The 20,390-nt window shown below is 33.2% G+C and overlaps 3 protein-coding genes across 3 annotated transcripts; 1 reads left to right on the top strand and 2 right to left on the bottom strand.

Annotated features, from left to right (window-relative positions):
* Window positions 1-494: 494 nt before the first annotated feature.
* Window positions 495-5,193, bottom strand: LOC122598118 (probable ADP-ribosylation factor GTPase-activating protein AGD11). Its single transcript, XM_043770720.1, has 9 exons — window positions 5,097-5,193; window positions 4,837-4,956; window positions 3,443-3,527; window positions 3,178-3,253; window positions 2,925-3,088; window positions 2,558-2,834; window positions 1,549-1,665; window positions 1,364-1,459; window positions 495-1,033 (listed from the first exon to the last, which is right to left on the bottom strand). The coding sequence occupies exons 2-9, from the start codon at window positions 4,928-4,930 to the stop codon at window positions 749-751; spliced, it is 1,194 nt and encodes a 397-aa protein (XP_043626655.1). The 5' UTR covers window positions 4,931-4,956; window positions 5,097-5,193; the 3' UTR covers window positions 495-748.
* Window positions 5,194-7,799: 2,606 nt separating this feature from the next.
* On the top strand, window positions 7,800-10,130 carry LOC122597274 (lysine-specific demethylase JMJ706-like). Its single transcript, XM_043769887.1, has 8 exons — window positions 7,800-8,049; window positions 8,149-8,305; window positions 8,402-8,621; window positions 8,699-8,752; window positions 8,846-8,925; window positions 9,016-9,308; window positions 9,862-9,992; window positions 10,083-10,130. The coding sequence occupies exons 1-8, from the start codon at window positions 7,800-7,802 to the stop codon at window positions 10,128-10,130; spliced, it is 1,233 nt and encodes a 410-aa protein (XP_043625822.1).
* A 455-nt stretch (window positions 10,131-10,585) lies between these two features.
* Window positions 10,586-14,498, bottom strand: LOC122597273 (DNA-directed RNA polymerase V subunit 5C-like). Its single transcript, XM_043769886.1, has 4 exons — window positions 14,208-14,498; window positions 11,758-11,934; window positions 11,037-11,150; window positions 10,586-10,846 (listed from the first exon to the last, which is right to left on the bottom strand). Exons 1-4 carry the CDS (start codon window positions 14,496-14,498, stop codon window positions 10,721-10,723), a joined length of 708 nt encoding a protein of 235 aa, XP_043625821.1. The 3' UTR covers window positions 10,586-10,720.
* Window positions 14,499-20,390: the final 5,892 nt, after the last annotated feature.

Raw genomic sequence — 20,390 nt, 5'->3', positions numbered from 1 at the left:
TACTTAATTAACTAATTGAACAAATCACATGTACTCATATATAGTCATTTGCACTAATTCCAAAAGTAAGTTATTCATTTAAGTGTTATTGAAAAATAGTAAAAAATGAAAAGAAGTAATAATCATTCATGAGGGTAAATTCACACTTTTTGCACAAAAAGGATCGAACTTTACCTTTTGGCAATTTAATGATTGAAGGAACACCAAGATTGTTCGATCTTCTTTCTTTTATGTGGCTTTTTCTAAACACATAGGAAAAAGAATATTAGTTTGCACTTATTCATATAAACAAATAAATAAACTGCTAATTTTTATCTGGTTTAACCAGGAAATCTCATATCTCTAAACTCCTTTCCTTCAAGGTTTACTTAGTAAGGTTCGAACTTAAAGCCTTTCATAAATACATCGACATCTGACCATGAAACAACTTTGACAGTGGCTAGATAATGTACTGATTCACGTAAAATGACATGCAACAAAATCACAAGCTCTCAAAGATTTTATTCTCGTACCCATAAACAGATCTAAGTTACAAATTCAAGACTTGAATATACAAATTAACGATTTGTTACAAACTAATAACTGTGTTCAAATATGATACAGACATAAGAATAGTAGCAGAATATTGATCACACTAATCACTGAACCATGATACTTAACACAAAAAAAAAAGAAAAAATTCTTATATAAGAATAAATCTATCTATGAGATACTTTTCTTTAAAGTTGTGTCACAGCTTCACATTCAGCTATTGGGTAAGAGGAACACATTCAAGCTCGATTTGTAGCACACCCTTCTCAACATTTTGTAGCTTGAGAGCGATTTCTTGCTTCACCGTCCCTTTTGAGACTGTGATAACACCGTCTTTGACCGGGATGTTGTCTTTGTTTGCTGCCTGTTTGTCAGTTCGGTTTGATGACTCATCTTGTTTGGAATTCTCAGATGCTTTGGCTGCAGAAACCAACGGTTGAATATCAATCTCGGCATCACCCATAAAATCATCAGCTTTGAATGTATCTCTATCATAAACAAGCTGCAACACGATACATAACTTTATCAGTTTATGAAACTTATAAACAAGTTTTACTTGTATTTTCAATTGTGTTTTATTTAGTGTTTACAACTTATGTGTTTTTAAACTCAATAAGCACTTTCTGAGTGTTTGAATGAACAAGAAATAAGTGCTTTGTTTGCTTACTTTATCCTGAAATAACTAATACTTTTTTAAGCACCATTGGAGGTGCTTATATTAACACACTTTCAAGTATAAGCACTTGTAAAATATGTAATCCTGAACGCCAAACACGTTTGCGTGTTTATTGTCGAGTACTGTATATTATACAAGTGTAAAGCTTTTACTTACCACTCTTAAAGGAGGAATGTTATTAGGAATTGATAACATCAGCTTTTCATTCCAGACAGGATTAAGGTTGCTTTTTATGACCCGCGTTTTCACCGACTGCATGACAAGTACAAAGTTTATCAATGACACAACATAGTTATGCTATGACTTGTGACCAAACAAGTTTCAACAAGTGTAAGGCTTACTTGGTTTCCGAGTGAGAGGATAACATACGGATCACTCGTCATCATATCTCGAACAGCTAGATTGGTGCCTTTGACTACATTGACTTTTATCAGACCAATAAATTCAACCATACCTGCCTATACACAAGATATCAGACATACTGTAATTATGTTTTGAACACAACTTCAATATAGATTGTATCTTGATGGCATAACTTCACAAGAGATGACATTTTCCATAGAGTTGCTTGAGTTAACAATGGTATCCTTTTGAACCCTGAAAAATCTATTAAGGGTGTATATATAGTCCATCTAGCAGGCTAAGCAGTGGGCCAAAACGGGTCATGGTCAAACAGGTAATTTTTGGTATATGTAAAAATGGTGTGGGTAAGGATGGGTCGACCAGTCAACACTCTATGGTCTAAATATTTGTATTTTGTAAATAATTAATGTATTAAGCAAGATTACAGAAACTACTTTGTTGAAACAATAGTTTAATGTCTTTTATATACAACCGAGGACATTGTGATACATGCTTGGTGACTTTCAACCCATTTCTTTCTGGCTAGATTACTACATTTAACCCATTTGACATGTTATCAAAAACTGAAAAAACAATCCAAGCTGACTTAACATGGATTGTATGAAGATTGGATTGAATTTAAATCTCATCATTAGTCCAGAAGGCTACAACTGTAGTTACAACATTGAGTAGTTGAACAGATATAGATGTCGCAATTTCAACCTGTTGACTTATTAATGAATCGATTGTTCTTAAGTTTTATTTCTAAGGGTCAAATAAAAAAATGAAATGGGCCGATGGAAGTCGCCCATAGTGTATTTTGATGGCATAAAGCCTCCAAAACATCAAAAAAAAAATATTTTGCTGAAATGATATTCGACAAACTAATTTCTTAAAATTTTTTAACAAAAGTTTTGGGTCAGCCCGATCTGTTTCAATATTCAACTTGTTTAACCTTTTTACACAGATAGCATATCATCCTACAAGATGATGGCACAAAGAAATTACCATTGAGTTACTCTTCTTAGTGGTAGGAGCCTTGTTTTCAGCAGGAGTAGCAGTAGTAGTAGCAGCAACAGGAGCCTTGTTTTCAGTATCTTTTCTTCGCCAGCTATTTCGAAATGCTTGGCCAATACTATGCATACGGACATTGTTTGAATTCTTCTTGTCCATGATAGCACCAACAAAGTTTGTTGAAGCACATTGCAAGTTTGACGCTGATGGAGATGGATGAAGACATATCTGTTTATTGAAGTCCAAAAATTCTTTCATCTCGTATTTTCTCCTGGTTATGCATCAAGTCATACATTCAATACTCATCATATAAGGTTAGTTAGAAAAGATAATATAATGATGCATGTAATTCATTCTTTACTTGATGAAGTCAAGACGCTCCTCTATAGAAGAATCCGGTTTTGGTTTTTTACAGTTGTCGGGGATGGAAGCTTCATATTTCGCATTCACCATGCCATTTCCACCACATTTTATTACGGTATTGACTTCTTCATGTGTCCATTCGTCTAAATTGACTGATAACACCTGTATGAAAATATATACTTACCCGATTAACACAAAGCTGGCTGCAGCTCATTTTATGTTCCTTTTTTCACGAAAAACATAATTCGTACTTTTGATATATGAGCACCAAGACTTCTATGTGCACCTGAACATTTGATGCAGATAAATGCTCCAAAGTTTACAGCTCTGGTCACCCAAAATTTATCCAATTTTGGTTAAGATGCATTATATGTAATAAAAAGCTAATAATTGCAAATGTAAAATAAAAAGAAAAACGGGAAAAAAAAAACTACCCTCAAATTTCACATGTATTGTACATACTAAACAAGTAAAAATGGATTTAAAAAGTTTGTGTTATCTGTGATTAGCACTTACACCCATTTTGGATCTGGAGTTTCGCAATCTGCACAGACCATATTAGCCGATTCAGCAATAAAACCGGCCAGTGTTTCTTGTGGGCCTAATCAACGAAAATCACAATGCATCAGGGACCAACCAACTAAAAGTCTGTTGAGTGCAACTTTTTGTGAACAACAAGACATGTCACTCACGACAACAAGTATAAAGACAATATTTAGTTTGTAAAGGCAAAGAATAACAGATGAAGCACAGATGTTGACAGAGAGTTATGAAGAATAAAATCACACATACTGCCTGCAGATCGAGTTCGTCCATATAAGAAGCTTCCATTTTCCTTATTTTCTAAACATAAGAGGTCATAGAGGGAAGGTCCTGAGATGATAGAGTGATAAATCATACAATTTAGCACCACATTCATGAATAACAATTATAATTTGGAATTGGAGGAATGCTGCAGATAACGGAGAATTACTTTTGACAGACATCACAGCAAGCTGCGTCTAGCTATTTGTGACATACTGGCATGTGGAACTTTAGTAATAACTAATATGATTTATCTCCAATAATTAAGCTTAATAAGAAGCATACTCCTAAATTTTGACATTTTTGTATAGCTTTTTTCCTGAAAAAGTGCATTTGGTTTCTTGAAAAGAAGCTATAAAACATGCTAAAACAAGTCTTCACAGCGTCCCCGAAATTGATATCAAGCTCTAGAGATTAGAGTTGATCCCAAACTACTACCACTATTTATATCTGTTAAAAGCGTTTATTTCTTTTCCCGAAAAACAAAGATTATATACTAATGAGCCAAAAACATACAAGCTGTATACACCGGGCTTGACAAACACCCTAAAAAGTATAGACTGCAAATCCTATCGTTGACTTTAATAAACCATCAAAATTTGGGCTTACAGGAGTATGACTGTATGAGCTCCCTAACCTGTCACTTTGCCAACACGAATGAGGTAAGTCACGTTAACTGCAGACAAGAGTCATCTAAAACTCCAGACCTCCGGTTAGTGTTGCAAACAAACTATAATGGATGTCAAAATGCCTAGGAAAACTCTATAATTTGCTAGAACTAACAACTTTACACAATTTTTGAAAATTTCCACATTTTCCTACAATTCAAGCCTTTTCATCCTTTATGCTTTTGCAACAAAAAGGCATGATTCAGAATGCTAAATCCTACATATTTTCTATTGCAGATAATATATTCTATGTTGCTCAATACAAAACAAAACTTCCTTAGATTATATCATAATGTACTAAACTTGCAATCATCAAAATATCATATATTATCGGGCGATATCATAAATTCATAACTCCATATATATTATATATAAACCAGAATCTGCACAAATAAAGAATTAAAAACATACAACAACAAAACGATAAACCAAAATTACCTGATACATTATGGGAATCAGCCGGTTTCTTGTGCATGGTATTAGTATTAGACATTTTTTCCTCAGAAATCAAAACAATGCAGCAACATTTCATATATCTTTATATTCATCATCTGCATTCTAACATCATGATCATCCAAAAAAGTTTATAAACATAAATATAAAAACATTCATAAGCCCTGTCATTATATTATACAAACCACAATTTGCCAAGACAAATAAAACATCACAATATATAACATTCAAGATTCAATCATTACCTGACATATTTTAAGATTTTTTTATTTTTTTAGCTTCAAATATCAAAATGCAGCAATGATGATGTATCCAAAATCTATATTCTGTTGTTGTTATGTGAATGAGGGAGGGAGGGAGGGTGGTTGGTGTTTTTAATCAAAATTATAAATTTAAAGAACATAGTAGTCTATAATATAAGGACTATATATAAATATAACAAGTAATGTAAAGTATCTTTTTGGTCCTTCATCTATTAGCGTATGTTACTTTAGTCTTTGTTAAGAAAATGGTTGCTATTTTAGTGCTTTAATTAGCTTCGTTTACATTGTTGGTCTTTGGCTGGCGGGTGCAACTGAGGTGAGCCCCACTTGTGAGATACTTGTATTGACATGATATTTTTATACGCAATCAACTCGATTTAAGCCTAGTTAAGTGTAACTTAAGGGTTTAAAAATATAAAGTTTAAAATATTTCATAAAAAAATTGTAATTATATAAAAAAGTCTCATTTAAAAGTTTAACCGAAACAATTCGGATAATCAAACAAGTTTGGTGTGACTTGTTGCTTCACAACCATAGTCCAAAGAAATCCAAAACTAAGGCTATCAGAGAAGGTATAATAAGGCTATTTTCAATGGAGATGCCCTTGGATATCTTTCGTTGTTGAACCTTGTCCAAAACTAAGAATTTTTTAAAGGATGCTCTTACTTGTCCTTACCTAATATATTTTTGTTTTTTAGTGGAAGTAAAAGGATATGTAAGGATATGTAAGGATGTTTGTATGGTTGGAGATAAAATTATAAACTCAAAAACGCCTAAGGAGGTCCTTATCATTAGAGATAGTCTAAGGATACCATATGATTGACAATATGTAATTTAATAAAATGAAAAATAACTAAACGAAGGTACGTACAACCAAACATCCTAACTCCTATTTAAAGCTTAAGTTCAACTAAATTTAAAGCGTAACAATATGTCATTATGTTGACTCGATTCAACTCATTTACACCTTTTATAGCTCCAACTCCAGTATGATTAAAGAAATTTTGATACAAACAAAGTTACTTTCTTTTTAATTATTTATCTTTTGCTCATATTTTTTTTCTTTGAAATTGTAGCAAGATTGCGAGACTAGTCAAATTAAAATGCTTTGTTTTTGACCAGTAAGTCAAGTCAAATATCTTGTTTATTTTTCTTTTCTTTCAAAACTGATCATACAACGTTGGTCTTGAGTGTTTAACAAATTTACTTATATATCACGAAATGCAATGAATGAAACAAGTTTATTGAAAACAAATATTACGAGACCAATATAACATGTTTAAAAAAAGCCAAGGACTAAACATGCAACCTATACAACTAGTTTTATATTGGAAAAGTACAAAAAAATCAAAGCTTGTACAAGAAGTTTGACTATGGAATATGGAATCAAAATCCTAAAAGAAATAACTTAAAAAAACGTCAATTTTGGCTAGAAAAAATAAAATGAAATAAAATTATATTGCTGTGTTACAAATATTCCACAGCAAATTGGAATTTACAAAAGCACTGGAATAATAGGGCTTTGTTAGTTGGAGGGATGTATGTTTGTGGAACCCATAAATATTTTTAGATTAAAAATAATATAACTCATTTTAAATTGTAATGATATGTAAAAAAAATATTTGATTTGATGTATTGTTAGACATAGCTTTTAAGCTGTCATAGATAGGTTCAAAGTTCTTTTAAACATGATCCCAATTCATAAAAACTACATGTACAGCCAACCATCAATAGATTAAATTCATATTGCCATCGTTTTTGTTCCTATTTCCTAAACCGGTTCTTTTGAAGTTGTAAAAAAAATATATTATATAATGTTTATAATTTACCTTCGGGTGTTAATAAAAAATTATATACCTTTCAAGAAAAAAATAAAATAAAAAATTATATAGCCACACCAAATTGATATAATGGTCGAGTCTCAAGAAGTTATCTATGTTTAGCCTAGTAAAATCGTTGATGGATTTGGTATTTAGGGATTTAACACTTCGAGGTCTTAAGTTTAAATCTAAATGTGAATAAGAAATGTACGTTTTAGGTTTTTGTTTCCTCTAAATTTGTGTTGAATTCATGAAAACGCAATAATAATGAGCCCAAATTTCCAGTTAAAAAGAAATATTTGAGTTGTTATGAGATTATTTATTGAACAATGACAAACTAATCTTTATTAACATAATAATTTACAAACAAATGTGTCATAATAAACTTATTTGACATCATCTATGATGTCGCCTCCATCATCAATAGCCGTCTCCACCACCACACCGTCGTCGTCACGATCACCGTATCAATATGCAGATATCGTGCTAGTTAGTAGAAAAATGTTTATAACTACGTATATCATTTCTTTTATTTAAAATTTTAAATACTAAATTTTATCTTCATGCTAAAAATGAAATATATCGTGACAAAAGTTAACCGTCTAGGATGAGTAGCCAATAACGTCTTTTCCCTCCTGATCTATATATATTATCCTATTATTGGGCAGTTATTAAGTAATCTAATGTTGTTGAGCAGTTTTATTTTCTAAATTTCCGAAACATCAAACTTCTAAATAAGTATTTGAATTTCAGTTCCTTTATATAATTTCAAAGACCAAGTTTATAGAGTTTGTGAGCAGTGTGTACCAAAAGAACGAAACCCGAAATCATGCCTAAGAAACTGCATCAAAACAAGTCGCGAAAAATGTTAACTTCATTTTCAAAATCTAAGAAAGTTGCTAAACAATTACCAAAATCAAGTAAATCAACAGATTTCAAGTCATACATGTCTAAACAACATTCCATGGGGTTTCGGGCATACCAATCTTGCGAAAATGATGATATGGAATGGAGAAACCAGATAACAGAATGTCCTGTTTATCATCCTTCAACGTTGGAATTTCAAGATCCGTTACGATATATACAGAATATTGCACCACAAGCATCAAAATATGGTACGCATTATTTTGGTTCTCATTTTATATTTAGTTTCTTTTCTGAGTGATAGTATGTGCAATTAATGCTTGTTTAGGATTAACTTAATGGTCTTACAGGAGTATGCAAGATTGTTCCTCCCATGATTTCAAGTGTTCCTACTGGCGTCGTGATAAAGAATGAGAAACCAGGTTTCAGATTTATTCCTAAACTGCAGCCTCTACGGGTTGCAAAATGGACCAAAAACGACAAGAACACATTCTTCATCAGCAATAAGTAAAAAATTTTGTTTGGATTATTTAATATAATCATGTTAATTATTTGTATTTTGTGTATAAGACTGGTTGGTGCTGATTTATGCATTTGTTTCAGAAGCTATACTCTTAATGATTTTGAGGTCATGGCAAATAGGGTGTGTGCTAGTAAATATTGTTTATCCGGATGTCTTCCGTCTGCATACATTGAAAGGGAATTTTGGCGTGAGATGACGAGTGGCAAGAAGGGTACAGTTGAATATGGAGTGAATGTGGAAGGAAGTGCATTCTCATCTTGTTCCGATGATCATCTTGCAAATAGCAATTGGAACTTGAAGGTCTCAAAGTTATTTTAGTGGTTGTAGACATTTCAATTTACACATGTTAATAATATATTTCCCACTTTTGGTTTCAGAAACTTCCAAGGCTGCCAAGATCAGCACTTCGTTTGGTGGAAAAGGCCGTTCCAGTAATGTGATACGTTTCTTTATAGAATTACTCATGTATGTAGATTTTTTTTCTACATTTAGCCGTATTTGATGCTTCTTAAAACTCATTTCAGGGAGTGACTGATCCCATGTTGTATATTGGAATGCTCTTTAGTATGTTTGCATGGCATGTTGAAGATAGCTATTTGTATAGGTATGCTATAATCTTAATGTCTTCTGTAACTCGATACATATACTAAAAAGGGGGTAATATGTACATCATGTACACCCTTTCATCTTGCAGTATAAACTATCATCATTGTGGGGCACCAAAAACAAGGTATGGAGTTCCTAGTAGTGCCGCTAACGAGTTTGAGAAGGTAATACAACATCATGTTTACGCTACAGAAAATTTATCAACAGAAAATTTATCAACTGATGGACCAAATGGAGCTTTCGAGATGCTTGCAGAGAAAACGACTATGTTTCCTCCAAAGATCTTGTTGCAGAACCATGTCCCGGTTTACAAAGTTGTGCAATTACCAGGGGAGTTTGTCATCACCTTTCCTAGAGCATACCATGCTGGTTTTAGTCATGGTATAGTCTTTACCATAGAAGACTTAAAGTTTACCAGCTGTTATAGATGACACTTTTAATACTTTGACCAATCAAATCAGCTTACTACGTAGGTTTCAATTGTGGAGAGGCAGTGAACTTTGCAGCTCGTGATTGGTTTCCGTTTGGCGGGGCAGCAAATGAGAGACACATACTTCTGCGGAAAAAATCCATCGTTCCTTTTGAAGAAATTCTTTGCAAAGAAGCTATGCTTTTTTCACCAAGAAAGATTATAGTTGTGACATGGATGAAGTTTCTGACCACTTAGTCAAGACCATGTTTGCATCTCTCATACAGAAGTATGATGGTGCCATTCTGAGGTTGAAGTCATTGGACCGATATCTTATTATTGCAACAAACCTTAAAGAAACCATTAGTTGCAGCTTCTGCAAACGAGATTGTTATTTGGCCCATGTCATATGTAATTGCTGTTCTGATCCTATATGTGTTTTCCATGGTAAATCCACAGGATATCACTCTTTAGTAGCCAAACTATAATGGTAGTATACTCATTTACTGCACTATGGTTAAACAGATAAAGAGCTTTCTGATTGCTATTGTGGGAGATCCTGTCTTCTTTCTATTAGAGTCAATCTACCCAAAATGAAAATTGTAGCAAAAAAGTTTGGCGAACAGAAACAACCTGGCGTCAATCGACATCACAAGGTACATTATACTTGGACAAAAACTAGACTTTCTAAGCAAGTGTTTACATATATCTAGTCTTATTGTTATGATTGTTTATTTAAAAATCAGCATCACAATGGATTGGGTTGGGTTGAGTACACAGATTCAAAGACTTGACAAAGTAATGCAGGTACAAGAAAGAGGAAGAGATCTAGAAAGAAGAGGACATGTTCTAGGAAGAACAATTCTAGTGTTGATGTTGCAGCACCTGTAAATAGTTACGCGACAAAGAATAAAGTGGCAGTTTCATCCAAGAGGCGGACAAGGACAAGTCGTAGACTGAAGGAAGTAAAGAAAGAATGTAGAAAGATAGCTTCTCAGTGCCAAGTCTGTTGTCCCAGAAATTCCCATTAACATACTTAACCATTGGCTTACAAATACTATAGAAACTTCATACATGGCTTAAGAAAACCTCTTTGAAACAGTATCTAATGCTGGAATATTTCATCGATATTGTGTTGCATCATGCAACTTTGTTAATGTATACAAACAAGCAATCAAAAATAATTAAAGCATTCACAAAACACCATTCTTGTGCAAATGTAAAAGGATGATAGATATCATTTCCAGCCTTAGATTTAATCCACAATTTACTTTGAGGTTAAAAGTTTAAATTGCAGGCGAGTGCAACAATCAAAAGGTTAACCCTACCAAAAGACCTACTGTAGTTATGAACTCCATTCCAGTAATATGTTCCTAGCAACGATTCATATCACATAGCAGTAGTTGACAAAGTGGCCTGTTATCTCACCGCTATAAGTCACTTTGACCACCTGCTTTTTCTCTAGCCCATAGTACCTTGATATGGCATCACTTTCCTTCATAGATGGTAGCTGAAAGGAAAACAAGACATTGTCATTAGGACAAATCTCGTTTGTTTGAATTGTACATACCAATGATCATCAATGCTAATTCTCGACCCCTTTTTCTAGTTCAAAAACATGGAAATGAACCAACATGTAGTCTTGCTAGAAAAGATGGTAAAATTTGGTTGAAGACTGAGACTGAAAATGATTATCTTACCTGAATGTCATCAATTTTGTACTTCAAAAGCAACCACTCCTTCTCTTCAGCAGTCAATGCTTCAATCTTTGGCATTGCAACATGTGTCTTAATGATCACAAACAGCTCAGTTATCTACAAATCAAACTCCAAACCAGGGTCACTGCTCACAAGAAGATTACCAGATAGTCGTGTAAATTATATACATAGACATGCAAAACGATGGTTATTTTGCAACGGATTGAGAAGTTTACTGATTAAAAAATGCAGAGGTTGCAACTTTTTTGGTTTTTTGGTATTTTTAAACTGCATCAGTCCATTTCAACAAGTGACACTACAAATCTGAACATTATTTCACTTTTATGAAAGGTTCATCATAAATAGTTCAAAGGGGAAAATGTTTTGCCATGAATCTAGATGAAGGCTGCACAATAGGTATGCTGGATGCTCAATCGACATCAAAGGGCTAACTAACTGGCATCACATTAATATATACAATATGATAGTCTATGTATAACATAGAAACTACAAACTCTGATATTACATTACCTTGGTCCAATTATTTTTTGAGCTAAGTCGTTTCGGTGTTGATAATATTATTCACAAAAAATCGAAAACAGACTTTATAACAGAGAAAAGCCGATTAATGCTCATGTTATGTTTTTGGAATGCTTACTTCAATTGTAGTAACTATTTGAAGGGTGAATCAGGCTTGAATTAATAAAGGCATGTGTAAACTTACTGGGAAATATTCCACTTTGACTTGGCACGAGTCAAACTCTTTCCTAGCAAAGTGGTTCATGTTGCCCTGCAAGACTATGATAATTCTGTGCAAGCTCTCTTTGTTCAGAATATTCATTAAGATGAAAATGGCTTTTGCTTTGTTGATATCCGCCGGACCAGAGAAAATTACAAGAATCTAAAACATTATAGAACAGGTTATTAGGGAACTCTATAAACCATATGAAACAGAGCACTATATTCAAATGAAGCTACTGTAATGGCCTTCAACGTATACTGCATGCTATTAAGTATAAGATATAGATAAACGCACAATCTCTGCATTTTACTGTATGACATAAAGATGAACATTAGAGCAGCTAATACAACACAAAGTAATTGATTGTATGATTATATGCCCCGAATGATTTTACACCATTCTTACCTAACCTTTAGTTAGCCATTTGAAAGATTGGTTGAGAGCATAAGAGAAGAGGCTATTTTTTTTTCCACCAACTCCATATTGTTGAGAAGTTCTATACATGAGCTAATGCCTGAGCTTGCAAGTACACTCCTACAATTTAAATTTTGTTGACAATTGGGTTTGCATACCCATACTTCTGACACATCTTTTATGAGAAACAACCCAAGTGATGGAAGTGTAATCATCAAAAAAGACTTTTCACCACCTAGACCGTCGTTTATATGATGCCTGAGCAAGTTTAGAATATAAAGATACTTATACGTGATCTTTCTCAGGGTTTGGAGTGATTAGGAACCCTTTTCCAGTATATATATGAAATTTGATTTGGGGCAGTTTGGTCATCAGAATATCTCCCCTTCCCTTTCTCTACAAATCTTCATACATGTAAAGGGATGCTTTGGAGAGGAAAAACCAAAATTTTCTATCCGGTTCCTTTCTTCTCTTCACAAAATTTATATATAAGAATGAAATTACTCTCTACATTTTGTTCCACGAACACAAACTTAAGGCCAATGGGCGTAACCTCATACCAGGTTAAACCAATTTCAATGATAACTGCAGTTTTGGGATATTAAGAAATTATGTAGATTGATCTTATTGATTATAACTCTATAAGGTTCAATGATCCCAGTCCTGCACTAGCTTCGGACATGGGAGAAAATGGAAGTCTTTTGACAAGACACTCTTGAGGTTAGTAAAGTTAATACATATTCTCTACTCTCTGTTGGCCTTCGGACTTTCGGTGCTAAAACAGACTCAGCTATTTGTTCTGGATATTAGATTTCTTGTGTGATATATTAAGAAGCTTTGAGTTAGTTCAAGACCCACAGCTATACAGTGGGATAAAGAGAAATGTCCCTGACCCTGATCATAAGTATCCTTATAAAAGGCTTCAGTTACCTCAGGACCCAAGAATCACCCAAAGAAGCTCAACGTCAATAGTACACATATACTCTCTCAACCAACTACACTCAAAGATCAAAAAACATTCCAACATGCCATAAATATGTTTCACAACAAATACAATTGTACCTTAAGTAAATGATTGTATGACTACATACCCTGAAGATGAATGTTTTCGCAACACATACAAATATACATATGATATACTATGTAACAATGTATCCTAAGCAAAAGATTGCTTAATCCCTGAATATGAACAATGTAACAAAAAAATATACTATCGTACCAAAACTATATGATATAAATAATTGCATAACCGTGCATTTGAACATTATTAGTAACAAATAGTGTTGTTCCTTAGCTCAATGATATATTTATTGCATAATCCCCAAATATTAACATTTAAGCAACAATTTCTAATGTATCATAACCAAAACAAATAATTTTTCATTTTCTTAAAAAAGTATTACACACAACATGATTACTCACTCATATTTTTCACATTAGGACACAAACACACAACCATATTGGTTGATGGGCCACCTCGAATACCGATAGGCCAAAAGCCTTTTTGTAACCATAAAACTCCCCGTTTATCACGATCACAATATTGTCCGTTTTGACCCAACTGACACAAAACTTTCTTCATAGTGGCCATTCTCTCCGAAGTACACTTAACTACAAAGATCCGTATCCTTATGACCCCAAAACATCACACCAAAAACTTACTTATGAACCCAACATTTTTCGAACAACATAAATGTAATCTCCCCAAGATTTTATTTTTATACGACAACGACTAAGGCAACGAAACCCAATCCCGGCATAAGCGGGGTGTGAGGGAGGTAAGATGTAGACTGCCTTATCTCTACCCAAAAGTAAAGAGTCTTTCAGGATGGACCTTCTGCCTAAAAAATTAGCTAAATAAACATTTTAGCAACAAAATAACACAATATCAACATATCTTAAAAAAAAAAGGCTATGGTTCTTATTTACACTTTTTTGACAAATAAATAAATAAATAAACATTTTAGCAACAAAATAACACAAAATCAAAATATTAACAAAAACAAAAAAGGTTATACCTTTTTGGATGGTCTAGAAGCCAAAGGAGCACAAATTCGAAGCTGATCAGGTTCCGGGCTGTCTCCGAAAACCGCCCGAAACTCTTCAAGAGACCAACCAATCTCTGACTCATCAACAAGACAGCCCCTGTCTCTTAGCATTTCCAAAACTGTACGTCGTGCAAGGTAGTACCGGTGGCTCTCCGGCGACCCAGTAACGCCTTTGCTGAGAATGCAAGATGGACCACCGTGAGAAATGGGTTTTGTTGGAGAGACAAAACCTAGTCCTGGTCTTGCTGCTGCCGCCGCCATTGTCTGAAGTAATGTGTGGGTGTGTGTGAAAATGGTGGGGTTGAGTGTGTGTTTGTAGTGTGTAAATGGGGTTTTATATTTTGAGAGTGTACGGACACGAAAATGGAAAGGATCAAAATTGGGATTGCTGAAAATAGTAAAATTTTCGGTTGTGGGGTATTGTGTTTTTCTCCCCCTATATATGGTAATTTACTCACTTTTCTATGTGTTATTTGATTAAATTAAATATATAAATAAAATAAAATTTTGTATATTACTCTTATTTTCTTTTGAAAAAGAGATACATTTCGATTAATAGAACAAATAATCTTAAAACTACCCCAATGACAAGGGTTAAAGTTTCAAAAACATCTACCAAATGGATTACCCATATTAACTGTACATTACTCTTTTTAAACCTATAAGTTATAACACCACATATATTTTTGAGGGAAAATGATCAATTTTTTAAAATTTCTTTGTAAAAATCTCTTAAAACTTTCAAAATATGATCCATTAATTTTCATATATAATTTTATTTTTTAAATTTGACAGATGTCATGATTTTATAGTTAAGAAGAGTTTTAAGATTTACATTGATATATCATTTTCCAATGTTACAATATAATGGTGTATAAGTACTATCGTGGTGAATAACATTGGTCATCACTAGTTAGTCATAACATTCAAACAAAACACATAATCACATGTTAAATAAATAGATAAAGGTTGTGATTGTAATTTATGACAACATTTTGTTGTGTACATGTTATAGAAATCAGTCGATCACTATGTTACGTTATTAACAGGGATTAGAGTGCATGATGTGGTGATCACAAACCACGCTACACTAAAATATGTTAGTTACATCAAAATGATACTGTATTAAGAACGTACCACATTGAAAAATAATTTAATCATGGCGTGATAACACTAATACTCATTAACCAATAAACAAAAGGACACCATGATTAAATGACACTAATACTCATCGAGTGCGATACCGTGCTGTTTTAGTTTGAGGTATCATTTCTCTCTTGACGGATATAGCGAGTTTCTGAATAGTTAATTTATGGAAAAATGTGTATTAATGGTTTAAATAATACGGAGTAATACACAAGTCTAAACTTGTTAATTTGTTATCAATTCAGATACACAAATTTCATTATTTTTTTTTTCCTTCGTCTTTATTTTCTATTGTGGCTTACTATCATTTCAGAGGAAATGTAATTATGTAGTAGATGTATCATTTTTTACTTTTTGTAATGGATTAGAAAGCCCAATACCAAACCGGCCGCTACCAAACCTCATTGGGCCCATCAGGCTATATCCTGAATTCCTGATTAAATTATTTTCCACAAGCCTGTCCATGAGTCCATGACAGTATGACATGGATAAGATACTCATTCATGTAGTATTAGATATCTATCATACGACTTTTGATCAATGTATACTTGAACAGTAAAATAACCAAATTTCAAGCTAAATAGAATAGATAATAAATATAAGTTAAATGAACAATTAGAGCTTTGTTAATTGAAAATTTAAAGACCGGCTAACAACATTGTTGTTTTTAGTTTACTTTAATTTCTTTAATCTTTACCTTACATGGCTTAAAGCGTGTATGGATTTAGCTGAATGGAATGTTATACCGCTAAATGCTATTAATACTAGATTTTAGACTCGTGTCCAACACTAGACACGGGGTTTACGATATTATGAATATTAGATCTTCATACATTTAAGTCATAAAAGCTTATAATTTTGAAGATATAGGGTTTTAAGTGTTACACTTTGCAAGTAGTAGTACAATAATCATATGTTCGTCACTGTCATTATTAGCTGAGACATATTGATGAAATTGTTTGTCGTATTCATTCCACAAGGCACATGTTATAATAAAATCTCTATTATATAACTTTTTGAAACCAGTTGTACTCACAATGTGATATTATTATGAAAGATAATTAAGAATTAAAATATAAACATACTTTTGATCATGTGTAACACCCCGAGCTAGGCACGAAATGTCACCGAAAAGATATAACATATGCATGGGATTATCGTAGAACATGATCTATATGCATAAAAGGATCCGGTGAATCCAACATCAATAATCAAGTATAAAATGCATAAAATAGGGCGAATGAATCCTGGATCCATGTAAGTCCAAGCCCAGGTCCTAGCACAAGCCTCAATCGATCATCACGTCTTAGATTCACAAGTTTACTTGAAAAGTGTACTAAACAAGGTCAACACTAGGTTGGTGAGTTCGTAGGAGTGAATGACAAGGATCTAATACCAAATCCATTCACAATATGAACAAGGAAAAATGGGCAAGGAACACACTTACAGTAAGTCCTTAAAAGGCACAAGTACACAATTTAGGTTGGCTCGTGGCACAACCTAATCACACATGAATCCTTTAAACGAACTATACAATAGCTAGGATACGTATAAGAAGCAAGGGCAAATAATGTCGATAACAATAAGTATCAAACAAGTACTATGACCTCAAATATGTCCATCCAAGCTCACAAATGTCCTCATGTCATCCAAATGTCATCAAGTACGTACAGTTTTGTATAATGTCATCAAGTACGTATAGTACCCGTATAATGTCATCAAGTACATATAGTACCCGTTTATTGCACTTGCACACATTTCACCTCAATTGTCCACCATATTGCACGTTATGTACCTCATTACACATTTCACCTCAATTGTCCACCATATTGCAGGTTATGTACCTCATTGTACTCAATTGCACGAAAGTTGTTCATCCATGACCATCAATGTCCATGCATAACCAAAACACCATGTGTATATACTTCGTACGATACTACTTTTGAAAGGCCTTTGATGCTTATATATAGGGTCACCCGCAGCCTTCCCACCACATCTCCAACCTTTCAAAGATATTACCGTCCTCCATATATGCACAACTAACCGATAACAAACTCAACATACATATACAATAACCATACAACAAATCACATAATTTCACATCTACAAAACCGTCACACAACATGTAAATCCATAAATCAATCAATATCTCCATAACAATCATGTCCATCAATGACCCTCACACGTGTATTTACAAAATGATTATCAAGGTATTTAGAATCACATAGTAAGTAAGAACAAGTAATGATGATATCAACAAGTATCCTAACAAGTCCTATGTTTTCATGCATGCACGCATTGTCCCTCAATTGTCCTCTTGTCCTCCATAATGTCGTCACCCAAGACACTCAAACATATGAACAATCAAGTCATGTCATCGATCAAAAAAATCAAGCGTTTGCACATTTGAACTATGTCATAAATCAAGGCAAACATATAATTGCACCCTTAAACAAGTCAACACACAAAAGTTGTACACTTTTCGGCCCGAATCTCAATTGAATAGGGAGCTATAAAACTCACCTGACGTGTGCAATACAATCCCAAGATGAAAGGAAGTAGAACCGATGCCCACGATAGCTGAAACCTATCATACATGTATCACATTAATCCTAAAGTATCTCAAAGTTAGGATCTTATTAATATTGACCTATTCTAACTATAAAAGCTTTATTATTTCCTTTTTAAAAAGTTTTGATGCGACCCAAGTGAAAACATTACGTTTTGTTTCACAAAGACTCGTTGGTACTTGACCACTGTTGCTTTATATAAACTTTTGATATGTTCAAGTTTTGTTCTGGACTCAGAGGCCTAGACCATTATAAAGTAGACTCATTTACGCTTCCGTGGCCACTTGAATCGTCAAAAACGGACTTACGGTTCAAAAGTTATCGTTGTTACAAGAAAGATGAGTTTTGGCGTAAAGTCCAGCGTAAACAGGAGCTTTCTGGCGTAAAGCAAAACTAGAAGGGTGTAAATTATGGCCCATCTGGGCGTAGGTTACGCTAGGAAAAAGTTCAAAGGGCGTAAGGTACGCTGGGGAGGGCGTAAGCTACGCTGGGCAAGTTTCAACTGGCGTAAGCTACGGCTAGGGAGAGGCGTAGGTTACGGTGCCCTGGAATTGTGCATTTTGGCGTAAGGTTTCCAAGTTTTGGCATAAACAGAAGGAAATTTCAAAAATGATGATGGAGAGGGGCGTAAGCTACGCCTAAAGGGGCGTAAGTTACGCCTGGTTCTGAACAGATACACACCAGCAGGTGTTCTTGACCCAAACACGACCCAAAACCCTAATTTCTTGATAGTTAGACCATGAAATCGATTTTTACAGCTTCAAGACCCATTTAACATAATTGGACATAACTAAACATGTTTCATCATCCAAATCCATCCCTTTAACACATTTCCTTGTTCAATTCGATCTTGACCCATTTGTAACTCAAATTTACCCAAACGCGATTTTTACGCCCGAAACGATCAAGGATGCTTAGATTCAGATGAAAGACATGTATAATAACTTGATATGGTGAATTTGAGCTTAAAAAAACACTTACCAAAACTTCAACCAAGTGCTAAATCCGAATTTGAGCAAAAATGGAAAATCCCTGCACTTTGAGAACTCAACCTCTTGTTATATTATGAAGATGACGATAAGGATGATGATTCTAACACATTTCTAACTTGAAACCAAAATTTGGTGTAAGAATCTTAGAGAGAGAGAGAGAGAGACATTAGTGTGTATGTGTGTTTTGTTCTTGCAAGAAGAAAGAAAGAAAAAGATAGAGTGTTAAGAAGATAGGGTTGGGTAAGTTAGTTGGGTCATGGGTCATGGGTTTGACCCATGGAGGATTCATTTTATGTTTCTAACTAGATTAAATGTCGTCTAGCATCGTAAAGCCAATTAATCTAAATGTCATCTCAAAATGTAAATTCGATTAGCACTAACAATGATATCGACTAGCACATAAGTTCCAAATTAAACGATAAATTGATTTATATGAACATATTGCACTTAAATGAACTCCAAATTGCACTTGAACTATATTAACCAACTCGATAGTTAGTTAAATTGTACATATGGTCAAAGAGTCAAGAATCACGATTGTTACATCATGTATTTGACATTCAAGTATATGTATATAATCATGATGCGGACCCATAACACGCATAGGTTTATTTTCATTCACTTGTCCTGTGATAATTAGATAACAATTAAGATTGTTTTCATACTCTTTGATAACAATTAGATCCCTTGATTTGAGTGACAATTGTAGCTTTAAACATTAATACGCAAACCTAATATTCAAAAAAAAAGGAAAATTATGTACCTTTTTGATTTGAGAGATGTAATAAATCTTGAATAGAGTTCATATTGAATTCAATTTAGTATTCAAGTAACCATGTGTTGTAAATCGTGCTTTGTTCTGTGACCATCGCATGTTTTGTGATTCCTATTGTGTTTAGCATAACGATGTTGTATATCGTCATCTGTTATTATGTTTTGGATATGTATCTAGAATTCAAATTGTGTTTATATTAAATATTAAACTAAATATTAATATTTATAATTTATAAAAATCTAATCTAATATGTTAATAAGTCATTAGGTTTTGAAATAATTTTTTGTAGACAATATTTAATATATGGAAATTTTTTTAACTAATTAAATAATTATAAACTTTAAAAAAAGTTCTCAAGTTGATGGTTAAAAATAAATATAAATTAAGTATTTAGGGCTAAAAAGTGTAAATTATTGATGAAAAACAAAAAAGTGTAAATTAATAAGACTTTTTTCTACAAAATAATATAAATATTAATATAATAATATATTTGGATAATGATTATTAGGATTTTTAATTTATAGTTAATTTAAATGATGACATAAGCAAAAGTCAATTTGATAAAATTAAGCGATTTAATTGGTTAATAAGTCATTAGTTCAACTGTCTTATAGTATATATTAAGATAAGATATTATAGTATATATTAAGATAAGATAAGATGTCCATTT

Source organism: Erigeron canadensis, chromosome 4 (genome assembly GCF_010389155.1).
Source record: "Erigeron canadensis isolate Cc75 chromosome 4, C_canadensis_v1, whole genome shotgun sequence".
In the NCBI taxonomy this organism is placed as follows: domain Eukaryota; kingdom Viridiplantae; phylum Streptophyta; class Magnoliopsida; order Asterales; family Asteraceae; genus Erigeron; species Erigeron canadensis.
The sequence above is the reverse complement of the archived record's forward strand: the minus strand, read 5'-3'. Positions and strand labels throughout refer to the sequence as shown.